Here is a 20996-nt window from a genome sequence, read left to right on the forward strand (position 1 = left end):
AGAAAGGCGGGAAAGGTGGGGAAAACATTGAGAAATTGGATGGTTGCCGTGTCTGTGTAGAAAGAAGTAGACATGGGAGACTTTTCATTTTGTTCTGTACTAAGAAAAATTCTTCTGCCTTGGGATCCTGTTACCTGTGACCTTACCCCCAACCCTGTGTTCTCTGAAACATGTGCTGTGTCTACTCAGGGTTAAATGGATTAAGGGCGGTGCAAGATGTGCTTTGTTAAACAGATGCTTGAAGGCAGCATGCTCGTTAAGAGTCATCACCACTCCCTAATCTCAAGTAACCAGGGACACAAACACTGCGGAAGGCCGCAGGGTCCTCTGCCTAGGAAAACCAGAGACCTTTGTTCACTTGTTTATCTGCTGACCTTCCCTCCACTATTGTCCCATGACCCTGCCAAATCCCCCTCTGTGAGAAACACCCAAGAATTATCAATAAAAATAAATAAATAAATAAATAAAATAATAAAATAAAATAAAATGCATTCATACCTATGAATGTGGTTAGGACAGATAGCATTAACCCTTCACAAAAAGAAAATTGAAAATAAAAAATTACTAAGATTAGTTTGAAAATATACATTGAACAGTCTCTGCAGTACAGCAGAGGCTGGTAAACTCTTTCTTGTCTCAAATAATAACTTATTTGAAAAGTATGCAGCAGTGAGATAGGTCTAACTGGTAAATATTTTGTGCTTTGCAGGCCAAAAGGCAAACTCAAAGATATTCTGTAGATACATATATAACCACTTAAAATGTAATCATCTAAAAATATAAAACCCATCCTTAGCTCACCCACCGCCTACAAAACAGGTGGTGGGCTGGCTTTGTCCCACAGGCTGTAGTTTGTAAAACCCTGCATTGCAATATCACTGCAGCGTGTTTCTCAGATTCAATACCATGGGAAAATGAATTATCAAAAAATATAATTTTTTGATAATGTAGTGTAAAAAATGTTTATGGGTTTTATAACAGTTAAAGCTTTGGCCGGGCGCAGTGGCTCACGCCTGTAATCCCAGCACTTTGGGAGGCCGAGACCGGCAGATCACGAGGTCAGGAGATTGAGACCATCCTGGCTAACATGGTGAAACCCCGTCTCTACTAAAAAATATAAAAAATTAGCGGGGCATGGTGGTGGACGCCTGTAGTCCCAGCTACTCGGGAGGCTGAGGCAGGAGAATGGCATCCAGGAGGCAGAGCTTGCAGTGAGCCGAGATCACGCCACTGCACTCAGAGCGAGACTCCATCTCAAAAAAAAAAAAACAGTTAAAGCTTTATAATACATTTTACTCAAATGAACAATATTGTAGAAAGCATCACTGTATTTTTTAATTGATGTAATAATTAAACAGTTTTATGGGGTACACCACTGTATTTTGGTACATGCTTTCACGTGTTTGTGAAAGCACTTCAAAATTAATCTGTCACTCTTTTCCTAAATCCATGTTTACTGAAATAGTTATTTAGTGTTGCAATACAAACTCTACAAACTTGGTTGTTTCCAAAAGTATCTAAGTTAGTTGCATAGAACTCAGAACACATAAAAACAATGCTCAGAAATTATGACTAATTCCCAGGATGTGTTGGGAGTCTCCAAGACTACCCCCAGGTTCAGTGATTTGCCAGAAAGACTCACGGAATTTAACATGTAGTTGTAGTCATGGCTAAGATTTATTACAGTGAAAGGATACAAAGCAACATCAGCAAAGGGAAAAGGCACATGGTGTGCAGTCCAGGGGAAGCCAGGCACAAGTGTCCAAGAGACCTCTCCTAGTGGAGTCACATAAGATCTACTTAATTCTTTCAGTAATGAAATGTGGAAACACATTTTTTTGTCGTCAGAGAAGCTCATTAGAGACCCAGTGCCTAAGGTTTTTATTGGAGGCTGGTCGCGTACACACCCCTCTGCCTAGCACATACCAAAATTCCAAACTCCAGAAGAAAAACAAGTGTTTAGCATAAACCATACTATTTGCACAAACACTCTAGGTGTAGTGAGCCACCCTTGTCATTGAGGGAAAGTTTTATGTCAGTGTAAGGATGAACTGTTCGCCAGCCAAGTCCCAGATGCCAACCAAAGGCCAGTCTTGCAAGTAGGCCTTTCTGTAACAATGATGGCAGTCTCAGGCCTGCTATGTTAACTCTTTACTGCATGTAAAACAACACGAGACCCTATTTGACCCATAATCTGATGGACATGCAATACTATATTTCTTCTATAATGCCAATAGAACTATTTTCATCTTATCTAATCATTTGTGACTTTTCTTGTAATATAGTACATTCCAAGTTCCATCTGCAGGTGCAGCAACACCTTTGCCCTTCTCTGTACCTACCATGTCACATAGTAGCTTTCTCCAGGACACATTCAGTATCTGGATCAGTATAAAGAACACAATAGATTTCCTTGGGTACCAATAACTTGTTAATCCCTTTTCATCCTCGTAAGAGGTATTTCCCCATGTATTAATATGAAAAGAGAAGGCCTTTTGTAGGCCATCTCTTCATAGGTGTTCAAATTGTGAAGAAAGTAGAGATAGTAGTGAAAGCAAGGGCTTAATAAATGGGTTTTTTTCAGGTACCATTTTCATTTTGCCTTGTTCAAATGCAAGTCATTCTTCTCTGGATTAATTCACAACGTGAAGAGAAAAGATAATCACCAACTTTTTAAAATTTTATAAATTATAATGAATTTTATAATTTGTTACTTAGTCCCTATTAAGTTCTTAGAACAACACCTGATACATAGTACATACCCAATAATGTTATCATTTACCTAGTAAATATTAGGTATCACTTGTGAACAACTGTCACATCAGGGAACTGAATTCAAATTATTGTTCTCTTTCACATTGTTATAAGATAATGGCAGATGTTTTCTGAATGCTGTCTTTATTTTCTGGTCCTACTGTGGCTTTCAGGAAGTACCCTAGTTAATGGGTTAGAAGTGTTTTTTAAAAGTTAGACCCAAAAGGAAATTTCTATAAATGATGACCAATTTTCTCATTTGACTTATTTGAGAAACATGTTCTTATATGATCCATATTTTCTACTTTATATGTATGTCAGTATAACTTAGGATAGATCCTAAATCATTGGCTGTTTTAAATTATTGCTGCTCTTTGAAATCTACATCTCTTTTTAAAAGCAGAATAGTTGAATAGAAGGTGATAGGTTTCAGAAATTTCAAGTATGCCATATATACATGGTATATAATTCCTTTCCTTCATTTTAAATTAATTGATTAGATGTTTCAAGAGAGTAAAATGATGTATCACAGGATTCATCCTTATTTAAAGAGACGGTTTTCAGTAATTTGTACCTAATAAAGATGAGCAGAACCAGCCACTAAACCTCTTTTATTTTATAGGGGATTAGTGATGGTATTCCACTATTAAAGGCCACCGTCCCCAAAAATCAGTATCGTTCTTTTATGTCTCAAGGCAGCCCTGAGTTACTGGTAAGTTGATTTTTACCTTTTTCACACTGCTATGCCTATATTCATTACAACTTAGAAAAAAAGAGGAAATAAATATTTTTTAAAAGCCACTTTTTGGCTGTGTATGGTGGTTCATGCCTGTAATCCCAGCGCTTTGGGAGGTTGAGACAAGCAGATTGCTTGAGCCCAGGAGTTCAAGACTAGCCTGGGCAACATTTGCTCAGAAAATAAAATCTGAAAAGATATATAAAAATAGGCTGGGCACAGTGGCCCACGTCCGTAATCCCAGCACTTTGGGAGGCCAAGGCAGGTGGATCACTTGAGGTCAGAAGTTCGAGACCAGCTTGGGCAACATGGTGAAACCCTGTCTCTACTAAAAATACAAAAAATTAGAAAGGCGTGGAGGCAGGTGCCTGTAATTCCAGCTACTTGGGAGGCTGAGGCAGGAGAATCACTTGAATCCAGGAGGTGGAGGTTGCAGTGAGCCAAGATCGCGCCACTGCACTCCAGCCTGGGTGACAAGAGCGAGACTCCTTCTAAATAAAAATAAATAAATAAATAAAAAGATACACAAAAATAGTAGTAGTACTTTTTGAGCAGTGGCAATCTTGTGAATTTCAATCCTTATATATATATATATATTTTTTTTTTCTTTTCTTTTCTTTTCTTTTTTTTTTGAGACAGAGTCTCACTCTGTCACCCAGGCTGGAGAGCCAATCACAGCTCACTGCAGCCTTGACCTCCTGGGCTCAGGTGACCCTTCCACCTCGGCTTCCTGAGTAGCTGGGACTACAGATACACACCACCATGGCCAGCTAATTTTTGTATTTGTTGTAGAGATCAGGTGTTGCCATGTTGCCCAGGTTGGTCTCAAACTCCTGAGCTCAAGTGATCCTCCCACCTGAGCCTCATAAAGTGCCTGCGTTTTTTAAAGTTACCAGAATTTCATTCGTCAGGGGTTGCTTGTTAACTTTTATAATCAAGAAGATAAAAGCTTTTCATTTTGAAGAGAGGAGAACTTACTATGACTGTCACTACAGGGAGACCTTAACAGTTCATTGCATTCATTGTAAATTATCCTACTGGTTTATGTTCTAAATGATATATATTATATTTTTATGGTAAGACTGGTCCCTGAATTTCTTCCATCTGCCAGCTGATAAGTGCTAATAAACTTTGAGAAATCATGAGAAAAAATAATCTTCCTAGAGAAAGATAAATTGGGCTGAGCGCAGTGGCTCACACCTGTAATCCCAGAACTTGGGAGGCTGTGGGTGGATTTCTTGAGCTTGGGAGTTCGAGACCAGCCTGGGCAACATGGCAAAACCCCATCTCCACTAAAAATACAAAAAATTAGCCAGGCATGGTGGTGCATGCTTGTGGTCCCAGCTACTCAAGAGGCTGAGGTCAGAGGATTGCTTGCTCCTGGGAGGTTGTAGTGAGCTGAGATCATGCCACTGCACTCCAGCCTGGGTGACAGAGCAAGACTCTATCTCAAAAAAAAAAAAAAAAATTGGACAAGTTTTCTTACAATAAGATAAACAAGGCCAGGTGTGGTGACTCACGCCTGTCATCCTAATGCTTTGGGAGGCCGAGGTGGGAGGCTCACTTAAGCCCAGGAGTTGGAGACTAGCTTGGGCAACATGGTGAAACCATGTCTCTACAAAAAGTACAAAGAATACAAAAATTAGCCAGGCATGGTGGCGCATGCCTGAAGGTTGCAATGAGCTGAGATCATGTCACTGTGCTCCAGCCTGGGCAACAGAGTGAAACCCTGGCTCCAAAAATAAAAGATAAACAAAGAGCTTTTTCTGTTTGAATTATCTTAAGATGTGCTTAATGAGTTTCATGTTTGAAGTACACAGTCTCACAGTGTTCCCTAAGTGATAAATGCCAATGTCATGTGAGCATCTGGTTATTCTGGGCTGCTTTCCTTAATATTTCATTTAATTTGAGTCTTCATATGTTCTTTTCCAGATAACAATAAGCATGAATTATGTTATTGGAACCCATGGATGGTTGCCTTATGACAGAAACATTTCTAATTACTTTACATTCATCAAGGATCAAACTGTGACAAATCCAAAGTAAGTAAATGAATATGTAAAGCAAAATAGCTATACCAGATACCTTATTGCCAGGAAAAAAACTAGATTAATTGATTCATTTATTCTGAAAGAAATATTTTTTATTTTTTTTTGAGACAGAGTCTTGCTCTGCGGTGCAGTGGCGCAATCCCCACTCACTGAAACCTCTGCCTCCCGAGCTCAAGGGATTATCTGGCTAATTTTTGTTGTTAGTAGAAATCGAGTTTCACCATGTTGGCCAGGCTGGTCTCAAACCCTTGACCCCAAGTGATCCGCCCACCTCAGCCTCCCCAAGTGCTGGGATTATAGGCCGCCTGGCCCTGAAAGTAATGTTTTGAGATCCAGATTATCTCTTCTTCCCTCCTTCCTCCCTCCATTCCCTCCCCAACCTTCCCTTATTTTTAAGTTATGTCCTGAATTTATATTGGTTTAAATACAAAACTTAGTTTCCATAATATGAGTTATAGAAATACAATTACATTAGGAATAATAGACTTCCTTGTAATTTTATTCTACTTTATTATGTAAAAATAAGACCTATGTATTTTAATCTCCAAAAGTTATGTTCTCACTTAAAGTGGTGTTTCCCTTACACTGAATTGTCCTGTTTGTTTGCTTATATTTTTTTCTAGTTAAATCACATTCATGGCTGGGCACAATGGCTCACGCCTGTAATCCCAAAACTTGGGAAGCTGAGGCAGGCGGACCACCTGAGGTCAGGAGTTCAAGACCAGCCTGGCCAACATGGCAAAACCCCATCTCTACTAAAAATACAAAAATTGGCCGGGCGTGGTGGCTCACACCTGTAATCCCAGCACTTTGGGAGGCAGAGGCGGGCGGATCACGAGGTCAGGAGATTGAGACCATCTTGGCTAACACAGTGAAACCCCATCTCTACTAAAAATACAAAAAAATTAGCCAGGCATGGTGGCGGGCACCTGTAGTCCCAGCTACTAGGGAGGCTGAGGCAGGAGAATGGCGTGAACCTGGGAGGCAGAGCTTGCAGTGAGCCGAGATCACGCCACTGCACTCCAGCCTGGGCAACAGAGCAAGACTCCAACTCAAAAAATAAAAATAAAAATAAAAATACAAAAATTAGCCAGCCATGGTAGTGGGAACCTGTAATCCAAGCTACTCGGGGGTCTGAGGCAGGAGAATCGCTTGAACCCAGGAGACAGAGGTTGCAGTGAGCCGAGATTGCACCACTGCACTTCAGCCTGGACGACAGAGCAAGACTCCACCTCAAAAAAACTAAAATTAAAATAAAATTCAAAAATCACACTCCATGTTGAGGATCAAATTACACCATATATTTGAAAACTATTTAAAATGATATAATTGTTATCACTGTATCTTTGTCTTCCTCAACTAGAATACAACTTCATGAGATTAAGGAAAATGTTTTTTTTCCTTTCTTATCCCACATAGTACTGTTATGTTTTGCAAGAAGCATATTCTCAGCAAATTAATATTGAACAATAAAGTTTTATAGCTAGAGTATGAGAATTAGCCCTCATTTTCTATATACACACTGAGTTGCAATCACTTGTCTTTCTGCAGAATCTGGATTGGCTAAGCTCACAGGTATTGCACTTGGAAGCTGATAAAACCAGCATGCTTGCTTTGGTTCAAATGGAGAACAGTCATCATAAGTGTTGTTAGATACACACTTATCTGCCTGATTTATCTCCTATGCATCACCTTGTGTAGGACATCCCTGGTTTAAGTTTATTTCTGATATTCCTGGTCCTGGCATATCCTGTCTTGTCTTTAAACTTTAAGGCTGTCATTTACAAAATTGCCAATTTTATTAAATTGTCTTTGAAATCCAAGATTTAAGCTTTCTTCACACCTTCACTGATTTCACCTTTTTTTGCTTACCACTTGAGATTGTTATGTATATTCTTAATTTATGAAAAATATTACAGTGAGATAACATGTTTTCTGAAAGTCTATCGTTTATTAATAGACATTTCAAATAGGACATTTGGGACTAATTTTTTATTTCTTTTTTAGAGAGGTTTAAAAAGAATAGTTCACATCAGTATACGTGATCTTGTAAGGAAAAGTCTGATATTTAATTGTGTTTACAGAACTCAGCGCAGTATAAATGGTTCTTTTGCTCCTGGGCTAGAGATCACTTCTAAGCTATTTGTAGTATCACATGATGCAAAGTTGCTCTTCAGCGCTGGATACTGGGATAATAGCATTCAAGTGATGTCACTTACAAAAGGCAAAATTATCTCACACATCATCCGGCATATGGGTAAGCATTAGCTTTTTTTCCAAAAATGCTCAAAAATTTTCTTTTTTTCTTAAGTATAAAAGTAGTACATGCTCTTTGTAAAGAGCATTAAATTTTACCTTTGAAGCTGAGTGAACTTTTTTATTGTGTAGGATTATAAATATATACTTTCTATAGGAGTGTCTCATGTATTTTGGGTATAATAAAGCACCACATAAATTAAATACATCTTCATAGTATCTGGAAAATGTTAGACTAAGTTGTTTTTTTTTTAATGAATGATAAAAGTAAGAATTTTAAGACAAAATGGTAATAAAATCTGCTGTCATTAGATAAGACATCAACTGCTCTATTACTTTGTTAACAGTTAAACATGAGAGTGATGAAATTGTTGAATGTAGTTTTAACTTGCTACTTCTTAGTGTATTAGTCTTCAATATAAGAATAAAACATTGAGTAGGTTTTTTTCTAATAAACCTGTTAGGGAAGGAAAATGGAGTCTGCTGCTAATTCTGTACCAGTCAATCCTAAGATAACACTTACGTCTGCAGTTTAGGAAAAATATATTTGTATTGTGAATTTATAGTATAGTATGTGCAGTTTTTCTAAGGACATACATTCTATAGGATTACAATTCCCAATGGGAGTAGAAGGTGAATGGGGATGAGAAAGCAAAGTAGCATATGAAAATTAACTGGGGATCTATCTCAAACTATCTAACCTCCTCCCAAGATTGGGGTAGTCATTCCCCACACTGCGTGTCGACTTCTCATGCTCAGAGAAGGGGGATTTCAAAGAAAGCTCTCCGAGGTGATTTTGACACTGCTGCTTTCCTGTGTCTCTCTTCCCCAATGCTTTTCCAGTACCATGTCTACATTCCTCCCTGTTGGCATAACTGATTTAGGAATAGTTTGAACATTAACAAAAATTGCTCTTAAAGTTCTATTTTAGCAAAACGAGGCATCTCATTTTATTTAATTCCTTTTCTTACAGATATTGTGACTTGCTTAGCTACAGATTACTGTGGAATACATTTGATTTCTGGTTCCAGAGATACTACATGTATGATATGGCAAATAACACAACAGGTAGTCACACATTTAAATGTTCTTGAATTAGGTCAGAGATTCACCCTGAGAATACTAGCAAAATGTTCTACTAGGACATCGAATTGTTTTCTGGCAGTGACTCAGCTCCTTTGTATTCTTTTTACCCACATTTTGTCCTGTTCAAATCACCACATTTTTTCCTAGGTTTACTGTCTGATTCATTACCTTATTCCCTATTGCTTTCCAAAGATTCTTCCTTCTTACCTTTCCTAGGAAAACGGGAATTATTTTATTGTCTTTTAGCATAGTAACATTTCTACTTTCTTTCTTGTGGGACTACTAGAAATGATAGATTTATAGTTTTCATCAACCTGATTGCATTCTCATAATAATATTGGTCCAGGAAGTATCATTTTTATTGAATAGCTTCTGTTTTCTTTTCTTTTCTTTTCTTTTTTTTTTTTTGAGATGGCATGATCTCGGCTCACTGCAACCTCCGCCTCCCGGGTTCAAGCGATTCTCCTGCCTCAGCCTCCCATGTAACTGGGATTACAGGCACAAGCCACCATGCCTGGCTATTTTTTTTTTTTATTGTATTTTTTGTATTTTTAGCAGAAATGGGGTTTCGCCATGTTGGCCAGGCTGGTCTTGAACTCCTGACCTTCAGTGATCCACCTGCCTTGGCCTCCCAAAGTGCTGGGATTATAGGTAGGAGCCACTGTGCCCGGTCAGCTTCTGTGTTTTCTGCATTGTCTTAACAGGCTTTCTCCCACTCCAAATTTATAAAAAGTATCTAGAAATTTTCTTCCATTTAAAAAACCCAGCTGAGCGTGGGACATGCTTGTGGTCCTGGCTATAATACATGGGAGGCTGAGGTGGAAGGATTGCTTGAGCCAGGGAAGCAGAGGCTGCAGTGAGCTGAGATCCTGCCACTGCACTCCAGCCCGGGTGACTGAGCAAGATCCTATCTCAAAAAAAAAATTGTTTTCTTCTAATTTTTTTTGTTTTCTTATATTACAATCTTTAATTTCTTGGTAATTTATTTATCTACATTGGATAAGGCTTTGTTTACTTCTGAATAGGAAGCATTACACTTAAAGTGTAATGTTCTCAGATAGTCTTATATAGGTATTTATTCTTACATATGAACTTATGTTTTAGCCATACCCTCTTTTGTTTTTTGTTTTTTTTTTTGTTATTTTTTGTTTTTTTGAGATGGAGTCTTGCTCTGTCCTGAGCCCAGCTAGAGTGCAGTGGCGCAAGCTTGGCTCACTGCAACCTCCACCTCCTGGGTTCAAGCGATTCTCCTGCCTCAGTTTCCTGAGTAGCTGGGACTACAAGCGCGTGCCACCATGCCCAACTAATTTTTGTATTTTTAGTAGAGACGGGGTTTCACCATCTTCTCCAGGACGGTCTCGAACTCTTGACCTCGTGATCTGCCTGCCTTGGCCTCCCAAAGTGCTGGGATTACAGGTGTGAGCCACCGCACCCGGCCCCATACCCATTTAAAAAAAAAAAAAAAACAACTCCATTTTAGTCTTACTGAAATTGTATTTAATTTATATGTTAATTTGGTTTGGGGGTTTTTTGGTTTTTTTTTTTTTTTTTGAGGCAGGGTCTCAGTCTTTCGTCCATGCTGGAGTGCAGTGGCAGTGGCACAATCATGGCTCACTGCAGCCTTGACCTCCCAGGCTCAAGCAATCCTCGCTTCTCAACCTCCCAAGTAGCTGGGACTCCAGGCATGCACCACCACGCCTGGCTAGTTTTTGTGTTTTTAGTAGAGAGAAAATGCTTGTCTCTGCCATGTTACCCAGGCTGGTCTCGAACTCCTAGGCTCAAGCGTTCTGCCCACCTCGGCCTCCCAATAATTTGGCATATTTTTATAGTTATTTATTTACAGAAATAGGAAGTGTCTTTTCATGTTTGTTTCAGGTCCTTTTTATATCCTTTGATAAAATTTCTTTCTTTTTCATTTAGATCTGATACCTTGTGATACTTACTTCAAATTATGTTTTTTATTACTATTTTTAGTGGGGTTTTAAAAATCATTTTTGTGTCTGATTATTGTTAATATAAAGAAAAGCTATACAGTGATTTGACTGATTTCTGTACAATTATATCGAATTACTTTGCCAAATCCTCTTATCAACTCTCATGGTTATTAGTATTTCTTGGATTTTCTGAAAATAAGGTAGATAATACAATCATGTGATCTGAAAATAAAAGTAATTTGCTTTATCTTTTCTAATATACTAATTATTTCATTTTCTTATATTATTAGCTAATACAATAAGGTAAGCAAAATTATAGTGAGCATCCCCGCCTTATATCTAATTTTGATGAAAATGCCTTCCCAGTGTTACCATTTAGTATAGTGTTTGCTGTTAGGTTTCACTAGTTGTGTTTTTCACATTTAAGTATTTAGCTTACTTCTATTATTTTTTTCTTTTGGTAACTTTATAGTTTTAATGAAATTTCAAACTTGTAAAAAATTTGCAAAAATAGTATATTTTGTATCATGTGTCTTAGCAGTCTCTTTTAGTATCTCCCTCTTACAGCATCTTTTTTTTTAACCATTTAAAAGTTTGAGATATCATGTTCCTTTACCCCTAAATAGGTCAGTGTGTATTTTCTGAGAACAAAGACAATCTTGTACATAAACCCAGTGAAGTTACCAAAATCAGAATGCTTAACATTTATACAATACCATTAGCTAATCCACAGTCCATGTTCTAATTTTGTATTTCCAATAATGTTCTTTACAGCTGTTTTTCCCAGTTTATCTTATTTATAATTTTTCTCTTTTTCTTGATGTAATGTATTACGTTGAGAACTTTCCTAGGTTTGAACCATCCTTGAATTTTTATAATAAACCCACATAGTTTATGGTATATTGTTATTACACTTTACTGATGTATCTTATTAGCTAGTACTTTAATGATTTCTCTACTCTTAAGTAAGATAGATCTTTTTGTTCTGTCTTTATCGTGTTTAGTATGGGGATATGCAATCTTTACCAAATAAATTTAGGAAGGGCTCCTCTTTCTCTTGACTTGGAATTGCTTCCATAATATAGGAATTACCTGAGTTTTAAAAGTTAAATATAGTGCACTACGCACTCAGACTGATACTCACAGGGAAAGACAAATTTGTCACAGGTAGCAGAGTGTCAAGGGGAATCAATGCACACCACATGGAACAGGTGGAAGGTGTGGGCAGAGTTGTCTAGGATAATCACAAATACAAATAGCAACTATTCAAATAAAACAAATAACATACAACTATGTGTATGCTAAAGACAAAGCACGCTAAAGACATGAAGAAAGAGTCTTCTGGAAGATGACTCAGAGAGCAATTTTTTGCAATACAATTGTGTCATTAGGAAAACATAAGAATGGCAGTTCAATAAAATGGAAGATCAAACATGAAATGATAAAATAGCATTATAAGAAGAAAACGAAGGTTGCAGAAGAATCAAGTTGAGATTAAAACCAGTACCATTACATACTCCATAAATATATATACCTACTGTGTACCACAAATGTTTTTTCAAAGGGCTGCAGCCAAGACATATTTAAAAATACCATTACAAACACAAATAAACCTGAAGCAGAAACTACAAGAAAGAGATTTGATGTGGCTGCAAATCAAATTAGTGGCCTGGAAAAAAAGATGTAATCAAAGTGAATGCCAATAAAAAGGTAACTTTAAAGCAGTTAGAGAAAGAATGATAGCTATAAAAATCAAAGACAGTCAGCATAAAGATAATTGATGTCCCTGAAGCAGCGATCCCAATAAATGGAAAAATTATTCAGCCGGACATGGTGGCCAATACCTATAATCCCAGCACTTTGGAAGGCTGAGGCGGAAGGATTACTTGAGTCCCAGAGTTCAAGACCAGCCTGGGCAACATGGCAAGACCCTCATCTCTACAAAAAATTTTAAAAATTAGCCAGGCATGGTGGTACATGCCTGTGGTCCCAGCTACTCAGGGAGGCTTAAGGTGGGAGGATTACTTGAGCCCAGGAGGTCGAGGCTACAGTGAGCCGTGTTCATGCCACCACACTCCAGCCTGGGCAACAGAATGAGAGACCCTGTCTCAAAAAAATAAAGTTATTCAGAAATATAACACAAAAAGTTTATTTGAAGTTAAGGAATAATAAATCTGTAGATTAAAAGGGGAAATAACATACTTGGAAAAATTAATCCAAGACTGTCAACATTGCAAAAATTTATGTTAAGGTTTTGAGCTTAGTTAAGTTTTTGAGATGGAGAATAATTCAGAAATCCAAGTAGAAATGTAAGAATGAGTACTATTATGAATAGACTCAGTGGTTGTAATTAGTTGCAATGTTAGTTTGTGATTAGAAGGTTTAAATGCAATATAAACCTTGTGAAAAACAGGAAACAAGAAACCACCTTTACCTTTGCTTTTCTCTTGTATTATTAGGGAGGTGTTCCTGTGGGCTTAGCATCTAAACCTTTTCAGATTCTTTATGGACACACCAATGAGGTACTGACTGTCGGCATCAGCACTGAGCTAGACGTGGCAGTGTCAGGATCAAGGGTAAGATTTCACCTTTAAGAAATACTATTTATTTTGTCTACAAATTTATTACCAACACTTATAACTAAAAAGGTTTTCAGAGGAATTGATAAGAGTATAGAAATGTTATACCATATTTGTATAGGACTTTGCAAAAGTAGAATAGACTTTGCAAAATAAAGAAAACACTGAATGCCATTTTGGGATTTTATTCGTTTTATTATTTAAGGGAAGAGGACATTCTAGGAAATAAAATACTATTTGAAATTTCGAAGTTGGAATTTTTCCTAAGGTGCATGTATCCTTGATGGAATAATCATTTTCTTGGTTCCTTTCCCACATTTCTTTATCTGGCCCACTCTACTTTTATTCTTTTTTGCTGTTCTTTTCCTTTGTCTTTTTCATTTTCTGATATATCCTGTGTGTAGGATGGAACGGTGATTATACATACCATTCAGAAAGGTCAGTACATGAGGACTTTACGACCACCTTGTGAGAGTTCTCTGTTCCTGACCATTCCTAATTTGGCTATATCTTGGGAAGGACATATTGTTGTCTACTCCAGCACTGAAGAAAAGACCACCCTCAAGGTATATGACCTTTCATGCAATAGGGGTAGACTCCCAATAGCATATCTTTCCCTCCCCACATTATAGATGAGGTTTATTGAAGAAGGAAAGAACACCATATTTTAAAGATGATGTTTTTCTTTCATCATTCAGTTGTTCGTTTCTTAACATTAGATGGACTTCTACCACAATCGTAGCCTCACATTAGTATTTTATTATTGAGATTTCTATTGACTTGTGTAATATATGATTTCAAAATAATTTCTGATTATGTAGGATTTTTTAAGCTTAAGTGGAAACTGGAAATGATAGCCAACTGAAATTCCTTTTGCATAAGGCAGGGTATAAATAAACAAGCCCTCAATTTTATGTTTGTTTCCTGTCAGTGACATCACTATTTATTTATTTAATTAATATATGTGTGTGTGTGTGTGTGTGTGTGTGTGTTTATTTTTTTTTTTTTTTTGAGACAGAGTCTCACTCTGTTGTCCAAGCAGGAGTGCAGTGGCGCAATCAGTGATACAATTATAGCTCACTTTGGCCTCAAACTCCTAGGCTTATGTGATACTTCTGCCTCAGCCCCCTCAGTAGCTGGGACTACTGGCATGTGCCACCACACCTGGCTAGTTTTTTTTAATTTTTGTTAGAGACGAGGTCTCCCTACGTTGCCTAGGCTGGTCTCAAACCCCTGGGCTCAAGCGATCCTCCTGCTTTGGACTCCCAAAGCACTGGGATTACAGACATGAGCCACCATGCCCAGCCTAAGCTTTTTCAATATTAAGAGTTTTGGGGGGCCGCGAGTGGTGGCTCACACCTGTAATCCCAGCACTTTGGGAGGCTGAGGTGGGTGGATCACCTGAGGTCAGGAGTTCCAGACCAGCCTGGCCAACATGGTGAAACCCCATCTCTACTAAAAATACAAAAATTAGCCAGGCATGGTGGTGCATGCCTGTAGTCCCAGCTACTAGGGAGGCTGAGACAGGAGAATTGCTTGAACCCAGGAGGCAGACGTTGCAGTGAGCCAAGATTATGCCACTGCACTCCAGCCTGGACAATAGAGCGAGACATGGCCTCAAAAAAAAAAAAAGTCCGGGCGCAGTGGCTCACGCCTGTAATGCCAGCACTTTGGGAGGCCGAGGTGGGCGGATCACAAGGTCAGGAGATCGAGACCATCCTAACTAACACAGTGAAACCCCGTCTCTACTAAAAATGCAAAAAAAGATTAGCTGGGCGTGGTGTTGGGCACCTGTAGTCCCAGCTACTTGGGAGGCTGAGGCAGGAGAATGGTGTGAACCTGGGAGGCAGAGCTTGCAGTGAGCCAAGATTGTGCCACTGCACTCCAGCCTGGGTGACAGAACGAGGCTCCATCTCAAAAGAAAAAGAATTTTTTTCTTTTGTTTTAAGAATGTAGAGTTTTAGGGAGGGCTGAATGAGATTTTAATTCTTCTTTGGAGAGAGTGAGATTTCTCGTTTAATATTTACTTGGCAATCTGATTTGAAATCACTTTAATAATATTGTCTACACACTTGGTCTTTAAATATAGCCATATTTTTATCCTAAAATGTTAAGCCAAATAATTATTCTGTTATAGTCAGAGTTTTAACTAGTAATATAAAAACTCAGTTTTTATTTGAAATTGTTGAATTTTCCTTAATTCTTTTCAGGATAAGAATGCATTACATCTGTTTTCTATAAATGGCAAGTATCTAGGGTCTCAAATCCTGAAGGAACAAGTATCAGATATATGTATAATCGGAGAACACATTGTCACAGGCAGCATACAAGGATTCCTGTCTGTAAGAGATCTCCACAGGTAAGTAATAAAAACTAATGAAGTATCACTTAAGAAAAGGGGCAGTACTTCTAGTCTAGAGTGAAAATCAGGAATCTAAGATTTTTAATCTTTTGGTTTATCATTGATTATAAAAGTTTCTCTTTTAGCAAGTATAAAAAATTGGAGGAGCTAAAGTATTCCTAGATTCATAAAGGAAATATATATATATACATTTTTTAATATGTAGAAAATTTTACATTATATATATTTTACCGCAATTAAAAAATTTTTTAGGCTGGACATAGTGGCTCCTGCCTGTAATCCCAGCACTTTGGGAGGTCAAAGAGGGAGGAATGCTTGAGCCCAGGAGTTTAAGACCAACCTGGGCACATAGCAAGACCTCATCTCTACTAAAAATAAAAACTTTAAAAATTAGCTGAGCATGGTAGCATGTTCCTGTGTTCCCAGCTACTTGGGAGGCTGAGGTGGGAGGATTGCTTGAGCCCAGGTCAAGGCTACAGTAAGCTATGATCATACCACTGCACTCTAGCCTGGACAACACAGCAAGACCCTGTCTCAAAAGAAATGTTTTAAATATGTAGAGCTAGAAAAAAATGTTCATAGTACCAAGTCTGTATTATGGATTTGGAAATTTGTCCAAATGATGGTTTGAATTTTTGTAAAGTTTTTCTTAACTGTGGTAAAATAAAGTAGAGTATATTTAACATATTTAAGCATGTGTGTGTATAAAATTGTTATGGGGATCTGTTGTCATTTAATCTAGTGAAGGAGAGAGATACTGGAGTAGTGGATACGTGTTTTTGTTTTGTTTTCTTTTTTGAGACCTAGTCTTGCTCTGTCACCCAGGCTGGAGTGCAGTGGCATGATATTGGCTCACTGCAGCCTCTGCCTCCAGGTTCAAGCGATTCTCCTGCCTCAGCCTCCACGTTAGCTGGGAATATAGGTGCGTGCATCGTGCCCAGCTAATTTTTGTATTTTTAGTAGAGACGAGGTTCCACCATGTTGTCCAGGCTGGTCTCAAATTCCTGACCTCAAGTGATCCACCCACCTCAGCCTTCCCAAAGTGCTGAGATTACAGGCATGAGCCACTGCACCTGGCCCGAGATTTCTGGGCTTCTTACCCACCACTCACTTATGAATCAACAAGGCAAAAAGCATGTAATGAGAGGGCCTAGGTGCTCAATACTGTGATGCTTACTCATAATAATGGTTTTTAAGGGGTTTAAGACTAGTTGGAAGCTGGGTGTGGTGGCTCACACCTGTAATCCCAGCACTTTGGGAGGCTGAGGTAGCTGGATCATTTGAGGTCAGGGGTTCAAGACCAGCCTGGCCAACATAGTGAAACCCCATCTCTACTAAAAGTACAAAAATTAGCCGGGTGTGGTGGCGGCCACCTGTAGTCCCCAGATACTCAGGAGCCTGAGGCAGGAGAATCACTTGAACTCAAGAGGCAGAGGTTGCAGTGACTGAGATCGCACCACTGCACTCCAGCCTGGGTGACAGAGCGAGACTCCATCTCAAAAAAAAAAAAAAAGACTAGTTGGGGAAATATCAATATTTGTGTACTGTTGTGAACAGTTTAAGAGCTAAATTATATGATCCCAGTTACATGTGCAAGATGAGTTTTAAAGACATTAAGGATTAGCACGGATCTGAGTAGTCAGAGGAGTCTTGATGAAGGATTAGTAGGAATTAAATGGACATGAAAAGACAGGGAGGGCCTTCTTTTGGAGATGGAGGTAGGCAATATGTGAGGAAATAAAGCACAAAGACGTAGGAACAGCAATGAACATGGTGTGTACTGTGCTGCATTTCAGGGATAAGATCAGAGCAAGACTAGAACAAATGCCCACTGAGAGTCAGAGGCTCAGAGAACGGTGACTAGTATAGGAACTTTATTTCTATCTGTTTTAGGAAGAACACTAAGGATAAAAATCTAGTTAGTATCCATATAGAATCCTATCTAACTGTTGTGTTCCTTACTTTGTCTCTCACCTTCCCTCTAATCTCTCTAAAGGGAACGTAAAGACTATTTACCTTAGATAAATGATGAATGTAATAATAAGATGTAAAAACTGAAGTAATAGAATGGGTTGGAAAATTGAAAAAAGAGTAAGATTCTCTAGGAAGTCAAAATTCTTATATTTTAGCTTCATGGTTGCTTTATTTGATTATATATGGTTAGAAGAAAAATAGATGTCAAAAATAGAGAAAAAATCTATTTATCAAGTATCTTAACTAATGCTGTAAATACAGGCCCTTGTGTGGAGTCACTTAGACTTTCTGGACACAAGTTCCCACATCTGTAAAATTAGAATGCAGAACTAGATGAGCATTAATTTATTTTCCAGATATAAAATTCTGTGAATTCATTATAAATCTGTGTAATTATGTCTGTATTTTTTATTTCTTTTCTAGCTTGAATCTCAGCATCAACCCATTAGCCATGCGACTGCCTATCCATTGTGTTTGTGTCACCAAAGAATACAGCCATATTCTTGTAGGTTTAGAAGATGGCAAATTGATTGTAGTGGGTGTTGGCAAGCCTGCTGAGGTAAAACCTAGCATCAGTAATTTCATTTCTCATGCTGTTGGGGATTACTTTGGTTCTCCTTCATTCCAACTGATTGAGAAGTCACCATTAGGGATAAACAAATTAAAAGCCAAATTTGATTTTTCAAAAGGCAGTAAATAAAAACAGGATAAAGCTATTATTCAAGAATCATGTTTATGTTATTATTGAAAGCCCACCTTTGGCAATTCTATCTACCACTCTATAGGAATAAGAAAGTTCATTTCTTCCAAATCTAGATTCAAGACCACAACTTAGATTTTCAATACATAAGAGCCTTTGCAAAAGAATAAAATATAGGCTCAAACAATAAAACTACTTTAGTTTTAACAAATACTCATCATAACTATTTGTCAGTTGTTCTTTTGTAAAAGCATCATTTTTTATTTGTAACTACAAATATCCCCATTTAGTGTGCTTATTCTCAGCGAGTTTCCTATAGTTAAATTTACTTGCTAATGATTTATCAATTATTGAATATTCAGATATCATAAATCTAACTCTCACTCTTAGGAAAACTTTGTAGTTATACTCCAGTAACTTACTGATTCTTCCAAATAATTTGTGTTATTACATAGTTAAATTAAGCATTATAAATTTTTTTAAGTCACTGTTGGTATTTTCTGAGAAATCTAACAATATGGGATCTGTCGGGGTTATTTCAAGGGAAGAAATTACCGTCACACAGTCAGTGGCTATAATAACCTGTTAAAGATCGTAAAAACCTGTTTTATAAATATTTGAAATTTCTTTAGTCCTTATGCTTTTTTTCAGCATATTATTTTACCAAAAAAAAAGTGTCATTAAATTAATGTTATTATGGCTGGGCATGGTGGCTCACGCCTGTAATCCCTGCACTTTGGGGGACCGAGACGAGCGGATCACTTGAGGTCAGGAGTTCGAGACCAGCCTGGCCAACGTGGTGAAACCCCATCTCTACTAAAAATACAAAAATTAGCCGGGTGTGGTGGCATATGCCAGTAATCCCAGCTACTCGGGAGGCTGAGGCAAAAGAATCACTTGAACCTGGGAATTGGAGGTTGCAGTGAGCGGATATCGTGCTGCTGCGCTCCAGCCTGGGTGACAGAGCAAGACTCTGTACTACAGTTTAGAATATGAACTAGATCCATATTTAGTTACAAAAAGATATTTCTATTTCAAGATCTATTTTTATCTAAAACATCAAAATCTTGATTAATATGTATTTTTTAATCATGTACCAGTTTATATATTATTCTATTAGAGTGAAAATCATATGTAAAAATCAGATGGTAAGGTAGTAGTGCTTCGGAAAATACATCTGCAAATGTATTTGGCAAAACAAGCATGCCAAAGCCACTAGTACTTTGTATGAGGCTTATCTTTTATCACTCCAATAAATATACCCTGGAAAAGCAACCATTAGGCCGGGTGCGGTGGCTCACACCTGTAATCCCAGCACTTTGGAAGGCCAAGGCGGGCGGATCACGAGGTCAAGACATCCAGACCATCTCAGCCAACATGGTGAAACCCCGTCTCTACTAAAAATACAAAAATTAGCCGGGTGTGGGCCAGGTGCAGTGGCTCACACCTGTAGTCCCAGCACTTTGGGAGGCTGAGGTGGGCAGATCATGAGGTCAAGAGATCAAGACCGTCCTGGCCAACATGGTGAAACCTCGTCTCTACTAAAAATACAAAAAAAAATTAGCTGGGCCTGGTGGCACGTGCCTGTAGTCCCAGCTACTCTGGAGGTGGAGGCTGAGGCAGGAGAATTGCTTGAACCAGGAAGGTGGAGGTTGCAGTGAGCCGAGATTGTGCCACTGCACTCCAGTCTGGTGACAGACCAAGACTCCATCTCAAACAACAACAACAACAACAAGAACAACAAATTAGCTGGGTGTGGTGGCGCATGCCTGTAGTCCCAGCTACTTGGGAGGCTGAGGCAGGAGAATCGCTTGAACCCAGGAGGCGCAGGTTGCAGTGAACCGAGATCGTGCTACTGCACTTCCAGCCTGGCAACAGAGCGAGACTCCATCTCAAAAAAAAAAAAAGAAAAGTGACCATTAAAAAAGGTGGCAAGCTGGGCATGGTGACTCACTCCTGTAATCTCAGCACTTTGGGAGGCTGAGGTGGGTGGAGTACTTGAGGCCAGGAGTTTGAGACCAGCCTGGGCAACATGTCGAAACCCTGTCTCTACTAAAAATACAAAAATTAGCTAAGCATGATGGTATGTTCCTGTAGTCTCAGCTACTTAGGAGGCTAAGGTGGGAGGATTGCCTGAGCCCAGGAGGCAGAGGTTGCAGTGAGCTGAGGTTGCACCACTGCACTACAGTGTGGGCAACAGAGTGAAACCCTGTCTCAAAAAAAAAAAAAAAAAGGTGGAATCACCATTAAAAAGTAGGTTGCACTTGAGAAAGTAATTGCAACAAACCATAGGGGATTTTTGCCCCACCTGGATGTATAAACACTTTTAAAAGACATTTATTCATTCACTGATTTAATTACTATTTGGTTAATATTTATTATACACTGGGAAGGATGGTAGGTGATGCAAATTTAATGGTGAACAAAATGCAATTCCTGCCTTCAAGGGGCTTATGCTCTCCTTGTTTTCTACATTACTTTTTATCATTCTGTTGTTAAATATTATTTTTGAAAGTCTTAAAATATTTTAAAATTACTTTCTTTTCATCAAAACTTTATTTTAC

The 20996-nt window shown here is 38.4% G+C and overlaps 1 protein-coding gene across 16 annotated transcripts in view; it reads left to right on the forward strand.

Moving 5' to 3' along the window:
* The window catches only part of NBEAL1 (neurobeachin like 1), a 210354-nt gene that overhangs the window by 179402 nt on the left and 9956 nt on the right, over positions 1–20996 (forward strand). For 12 of the 16 annotated variants that reach the window (XM_063791572.1, XM_063791576.1, XM_009444029.5 and 9 more), the window contains 8 exons: positions 3377–3466; positions 5423–5532; positions 7626–7798; positions 8771–8865; positions 13277–13393; positions 13801–13962; positions 15607–15755; positions 18156–18530. In XM_063791572.1, the coding sequence (XP_063647642.1) occupies positions 3377–3466; positions 5423–5532; positions 7626–7798; positions 8771–8865; positions 13277–13393; positions 13801–13962; positions 15607–15755; positions 18156–18432 (1173 nt within the window). In that variant the 3' untranslated portion in view covers positions 18433–18530. Of the gene's footprint in view, positions 1–3376; positions 3467–5422; positions 5533–7548; positions 7574–7625; positions 7799–8770; positions 8866–13276; positions 13394–13800; positions 13963–15606; positions 15756–18155; positions 18531–20996 lie in introns of those variants that run through there. The other 4 variants (XM_054680089.2, XM_009444030.5, XM_525997.8 and 1 more) reach the window with 2 other exon arrangements.

This window comes from Pan troglodytes, chromosome 13 (genome assembly GCF_028858775.2).
Source record: "Pan troglodytes isolate AG18354 chromosome 13, NHGRI_mPanTro3-v2.0_pri, whole genome shotgun sequence".
Taxonomy (NCBI): Eukaryota; Metazoa; Chordata; class Mammalia; order Primates; family Hominidae; genus Pan; species Pan troglodytes.